Below are 6,575 nucleotides of genomic sequence, written 5' to 3' on the forward strand. Positions count from 1 at the left end.
TCTGCACTCAGTGGAGAGTCTGCTTAAGATTCTCTTCCTCTATCCTCCTCTTGTGCACACTCTCTGTCTCTGTTTGTTAACATTATTTTCAGAATTAAAGTTTACTTTGTAGCTTAATGTTTAGTCATTTTTTGTTAGTGTTCTATGTCAATTTAAGAATAAATCATGATGTCTCTTTTCAGGGCATAATGTTCTTTTTTTTTTAAGTTTTTTTTTTTTTTTTTTTTTTTAATTCATGAGAGACACAGAGAAAGAGGCAGACACAGGTGGAGGGAGAAGCAGGCACCCTGAAGGAGAGACTTGATCCCAGGACCCTGGGATCACGACCGGAGAGCCAAAGGCAGATGTTCAACCATTGAGCCACCTGGGTGCCGCCATAATATTTTTTTAAGACAGTGAGATGTATGTAATTTTGACTTTTAGGTTTTATATATCCTTGGGGAAATTTTGTTCATTGTTTGTCTTTGGATCCCCAGAATGCAGTAAAAATGCACACTTGATGAATGTATGATGTAGAATTCCCTGTGGTCAACTAGAGTTGTGTTGTTTTGTCTTCTAGCCAAAGATTGCTGAGGAGAACCTGACCTATGCTGAGCTGGAGCTGGTCAAACCCCCCCGGGCTGCCAAAGGCCTCCCCACCAGCACCGTCTATGCCCAGATCCTCTTTGAGGAGAACAAGATGTAACATGGCATCCTCTTCCGTGGTCGTCTTCTGTGGTCCTCTTCCATGGTCCTATTTATACCTGCCATCCCAGTTATTTATGATACTATGGAAACAGCATCCTTATTTTTGTGCCTTCTGTGTGGCAGAGAGCCCCTTTCCAACAGTGTTCCAGGTATCTTCAAAGAAAGGTATGAGGCACTAGGTACTAGGCTCCTCTCTGTAAAAGAGTAGGGGCCGCAGCCCTTGGACAAATCTCCCAGGACAAGATTTTTCTGGGTCTGAGCCCTGAGAAGTGTGGACTCTGATTCTGAGAGCACCCAACGAGATTTTTCTGCTGAGCCAAACCCCTTCATTTTTCATCTCTTTTCTGGTTTTAATCTTTTTAAAATCTTATTTTAATCTTCTACTCTTACTGCATTTGTGATATCAAGCTCAGAGTATATAGCTAGAGGAAATGCCATTATAGGCCAAAGTGTGAGATGATAGATAGATACTAACTGGTTTTCAGATAACATTTCTAAGGGCATCTAAAGAAGAGCAAACTGCTTATTCCAAATGGTCACTCAAGATAGCATCTCTTGTTTTAAATAGATGCACTGACCCTGCTGATTTAAGGGCAGAGGCAGATTGTGAGAAACTTTGATGTCTGAGCTAACACTCCACTGTCTCTAAATACCCCAGTGCCCATTTCCCCATCTGTGTTCACCCAAGGCTGAAGGACAAGCAGCAGGTAGCACACCATTCTAAAGGACTTCCACCTCTCCATCAGGGTGGACTTGTATTGGCATAGAAATTTATATTCTCCAAAAAATTCTTAGGAGTTAGCCATCTATTGACACACTGGAGGAAGTAAGACTTTTGGAAGTGTGCCAAGGTTACCAGCCTAATTGGATGCCCAGTCGTGTGAGCAAAGGTTTTTGCCTGGTTCCCCTGGGATAGGAGAGTAGGAAGTAGAAGCTGAGCTGGGAAAATGTGTTTTAAAGACCCTACTGTTGTAAAGTGCCTCTCCTGACTCAGCTTCACATTTCTAATGTGTTTGGATTGGGGTCAGGCAGGGGGATACAGGCAAATAAATCTGTGTGGAAGTTGCTCTGTGTGGACTGATAAAACATCCAGGATCTCACTGAAGATGGAGACATTCTAGAAAAGAAACATCTTGTCAACTGTCTCGTTCAAGACACCTTTTGTGTGGATGTGCTCTGGGTGGTTCTTTACTGCACGCCACAGAAATTATTTGGCTTTGTAATGGATCATGTATATATGGTAAATCATATGTTTTATACATAGCCTTGAGTGTGACTTGTGCCCCTCTGTATAGCTATGTGAACTTGGTCAAGTTTCTTATTCTCTAATTATCTCAGATTCATGTTTATCTTAAGGTGACTTAACCTCTCATAGAATTCTTGTAATGGGACAACAAATACTGTGAGATTCTGGATCCTATAAATTGCTTTACACTACACTGTGTTAACATTCATGCATCAACTGGTATACATCTTCAAAATGGAAATTTCTTTACAATTTAAGGCTCTCATTATGATAGCTTCAAAAAGTAAATATTTGTCCAAGAACTTAGCTATACAGTAACATTCCCAAAGATAACTTATGAATACCTCTTGTGGTTTATTGGACAGGGTCCAAATTGGGAGCAGGCAGATTTTCTAGAAGCAGAAATAGCTTGACTTTACAAAGAGAAGGTCATTTTCTCTGGCCTATACTTGTATCTCATTCCCTTCCTGTCTGCCAGATTTCAAAGATGGTGAATAAACCACATGGCTTTTGAGGAAGAAATACCACTTGGAAGAATTCACTGGAACTTCCCAGAGCATCCATCAGGAGAGGAAAATATGTGGTTGGCTCATAATTCATATCATAATTATCATAAGCAGCATATCCCATTTTATCATGGCAATATTCTAGCAAAATGTGGTCCTATGGTGTTTTGAAAAAGGAGGGTGATTTCTTCATTTGCACAAGGAGCCATATGGGCTAGTGGGGTCCCTGGGGTGCCAGGTGGGGGTGAAGGGTGGGACATGTGAAGAGAAGATTGTAGGGGCAGCCAAGAGGGTAGGGGAGCCCCCAGGCTTCTGCAGAATCGAACTGAGCTTCAATAACCCTCAAACTCAGGGAGCTTAGGGCCATCCTATATGGAAATAAACACGTGCCACTAAGAAGAGCCCAGGCTTTGTAGAGCTGGTAGCTACAGGTTAGCCTAATAGGTCTTTGTTTCAGATTCAACTCAGACTTTTCCCTCCAACATTCTGGTCATAACTGCACAGATCCACACTGTGCTGTGTGACCTAGGGACCAGCTGAACACTGAGTATAAGGAGCCCACCAGACCATCACGTCCTACTGAAAATGCTTCCCAAGGGAATCTTGGAAGGTACTTTCGACATCCAAGCAGAGATCATCCCACCATTGTCTCTAGAAGCAAACTACCCAAGTTCTGCTCATAACTGGAAGGAATGGATAATCTGTCCCTGGTGCTTCCTTGGGGTGGTAAATCTTTTTTTATTTTTTTATTTTTTATTTTATTTTATTTTTTTAATAATAAATTTATTTTTTATTCTTGTTCAATTTGCCAACATACAGAATAACACCCAGTGCTCATCCCATCAAGTGCCCCCCTCAGTGCCCACCACCCAGTCACCCCCACCCCCTGCCCTCCTCCCCTTTCCACCACCCCTAGTTCGTTTCCCAGAGTTAGAAGTCTTCATGTTCTGTCTCCCTTTCTGATATTTCCTACCCATTTCTTCTCCCTTCCCTTCTGTTCCTTTTCACTATTATTTATATTTGGGGTGGTAAATCTTGACATTATTGTCATAGTAAACCTAAGAGGCGGATCTACTCATTTGTTCCCTATCAAAAAAAAAAAAAAAAAATCACTAACCATGACTTGCCTTAACATTTCTAAAGGTAAGTAAGGGGAAAAACCTATCATTCAAATGGAAATTAGGAAAAGCTCTTCAACTTGCTTTTACTCTCAGGCCTGTATTGAAACGACTATACTTAAGCAGTTTACAAAAGGGACAATGACTTGCATATTTAAAAGAAGCCAAAACAGGTAAGAGCCCATTGCTCATAGATTTGTTGGTGAATTTTGACCTAGGCCAGCATGTCATGGAACATGGCAGGAAGCAGGGCAAGTGAAAAAAGCCCTGAACTAAAGCAGGTGTGGTGCCGGGAAAAGGGTTGGGATTTCTTTGGGATCACATCTTCGTTAAAGCATTATGATTTTGTTAGCTCACAGGGCAAGTCAGAAAAAGCCAGCCCCCTAACCCCACCCCTCCTAATGCTTGCTGGAGTGAAAATGACATAGGGCACTTGATATTTTTTAGTGCATAGTCCTCTGGGTCACCCCACACATCAATAAGCCCAAAACACTCACTTGGGATAAGAACACTAAACCAGTTGATGCTTTTAGGGACTATTCATGCCCTTGCTCATCACTCAGCCTCTGATATGTATGACTATGACCTAGGCTGGGCCAAGAATTGGGCTCATGCTCCAAGGCCACCAAAAAAAAAAAAAAAAAAAAAAAAATGGTCCAAAGCATGCAAGACACCTAGTCTGGGCTGATCAGAATCCGTGGGAGAAACAAACCATCTTTCCCTTGGGCAGCGAAGCTCGGATGCCACGTATCAGATCTGCCTCCAGCCATGTCTCTGGCAAGTAGAGAAGCCTTGAGGGAGGAAGGAGACTTTGAGAGAGAAGTAGGGAGGAAAATGTTCTGGATGTACAGAATCCTAGCACCCAGGCCCTAGAATCCCCTGGACTTTTCTTTCCTTCAGATCAATTCACTACCCCATTTTCCTACCTTCTAAACCCTAATTTGGGTCAAGCTCATCAGGTTGCAATGGAGAGAACTCTGACTAATATGGAATGCATCAAAGTTGCTTCCCAGCTCAGGAAGCAAAAGAGTGACAACTGAGTGTCACTACCCAAGGAATCTGCTTATATTCTATCTCATGATGTACTTGCAGCCACGAGCTCCTGCTGTGCTCTCTCTGTACCTTCTCACAGAGTGGGACTTCTCAGTGCCCTAACAGCACTCTTCTTGAAGGAGAGGGATTGTCAGGCTTCGGGACTGCTATTCTTCTGATGGAGGGTCTACTGGCCTGGAGTAGGGACACCAGTAGGCCTAGAGTAGTACTAAGCAGCACTGGGGACAGGGTAGGGAAGGGCCCAGAGTGGAAATTCAAATGAGCCATGTCATAGGGATACAGGAGGGAGACTTGTGTGGCTGTGAAGTTTAGGGTGGCTTCTTTATAGAACATGATATCTCTCAGTATCTATGTATTTCTTGGGGAGAGGGTGGGACCCAGCCCTGTGTCATTCTTAGTCCATTACAAGGTGAGGTGGCCACATGGTGGGGAGGTTGACTCTCCATCACATCCCACTCTCCACATAACACGACAAAAGCTATGCACTGGGAAGAACACAAAGACATTCATGGTCTAGAGGAAGGACCTGCCTTCAGCATGGACAGATTGAATGTGAGCTACAGTGGAGTGTCCAAATGGGTAAGATAGACTAGTGCTCCCTAAACTTAAACAGATCACCCACTGGATCTTGTTAAGCTATGGATAGTGGTTCAGGAAGTCGATGTGGGGCCTGGGAGTCTGTGTTTCTGACGAGCTCCCAAGGAGTGCCCATGCTTCTGAATCTGGACCACACTTGGAGTGGCATTGATGTAAACTGTTGGGAAATGCGGATCTGGAAGCCCTGGAGGGTTGGGGTCTGTCCTCAGAGTATAGGTCATAGTTGAAGCCTGATAGCAAAATCCCCAGGGAGAGGCAACCCAGTGAGGAGGGAAGGTGCCCCAGCCACAGTGATGGGGAGCACACTGCTGGCAGCTCCAGGAGCAGGTGAACAAGTGATTAGAGGAGTGGGAGGGGGCTGGAGAAAGCCAGGTCTGTGAGTTTCTCAAAGAAGGAAGTGGTCAGCAGTGTGCACCCTACAGAAGTCAAACAGATAGAGGTTGAGCCTTTGCCCATTCTGAATTAATTGTACATTTTGCATTTTTAAAAATGATTTTTTTTTTTTTTTTTTTTTTTTGCTGGGGAAAACAATTCCCCAAGTGCACAAGGCTAACAGACTTTGGTGCTGAGACATGGGTGCTCTGTTCAGGGTATTTCCCCCCAGAGCAGTGTCTTTCCATAGGGTGGCGATAGGGGGAAGATTCTTTTTTTCTTTTTTAATTTTTTTTTTAGAGTTCAACTGGCCAACATATAGCATAACACCAAGTGCTCATCCCGCCAAGTGCCCCCCTCATTGCCAATCGCCCCCCCCAACCCCCCCCCACTTCCCCTTCCACTACCCCTTGTTCATTTCCCAGAGTTAGGTGTCCCTCATGTTTTGTCACCCTCAACTGGTATTTTCATTCATTTTCTCTCCTTTCCCTTTCACTAATTTTTATATTCCCCAAATGAATGAGACCATATAATGTTTGTCCTCCTCCGATTGACTTAATTCACTCAGCATAATACCCTCCAGTTCCATCCACGTTGAAGCAAATGGTGGGTATTTGTCGTTTCTAATAGCTGAGTAATATCCATTGTATACATAAACCACATCTTCTTATCCATTCATCTTTCATGGACACCGAGGCTCCTTCCACAGTTTGGCTATTGTGGCCATTGCTGCTAGAAACATCGGGGTGCAGGTGTCTCACGTTTCACTGCATCTGTATCATTGGGGTAAATCCCCAGTAGTGCACTTGCTGGGTCGTAGGGCAGGTCTATTTTTAACTCTAAGGAACCTCCACACAGTTTTCCAGAGTGGCTGCACCAGTTCACATTCCCACCAACAGTGCAGGAGGGTTCCCCTTTCTCCACATCCTCTCCAACATTTGTGGTTTCCTGCCTTGTTAATTTTCCCCATTCTCACTGGTGTGAGGTGGTATCTCA

At 43.8% G+C, this 6,575-nt stretch overlaps 1 protein-coding gene across 1 annotated transcript in view; it reads left to right on the forward strand.

Annotated features, from left to right (window-relative positions):
* The window catches only part of VSTM4 (V-set and transmembrane domain containing 4), a 100,478-nt gene extending 97,332 nt beyond the window's left edge, over positions 1–3,146 (forward strand). The window contains exon 8 of the mRNA XM_041746081.1: positions 560–3,146. Coding sequence (XP_041602015.1) covers positions 560–685 — 126 coding nt within the window. The 3' untranslated portion in view covers positions 686–3,146. The remainder of the gene's footprint in view (positions 1–559) is intronic.
* Positions 3,147–6,575: the final 3,429 nt, after the last annotated feature.

The sequence above is a fragment of the Vulpes lagopus genome, chromosome 2, assembly GCF_018345385.1.
Source record: "Vulpes lagopus strain Blue_001 chromosome 2, ASM1834538v1, whole genome shotgun sequence".
In the NCBI taxonomy this organism is placed as follows: Eukaryota; Metazoa; Chordata; class Mammalia; order Carnivora; family Canidae; genus Vulpes; species Vulpes lagopus.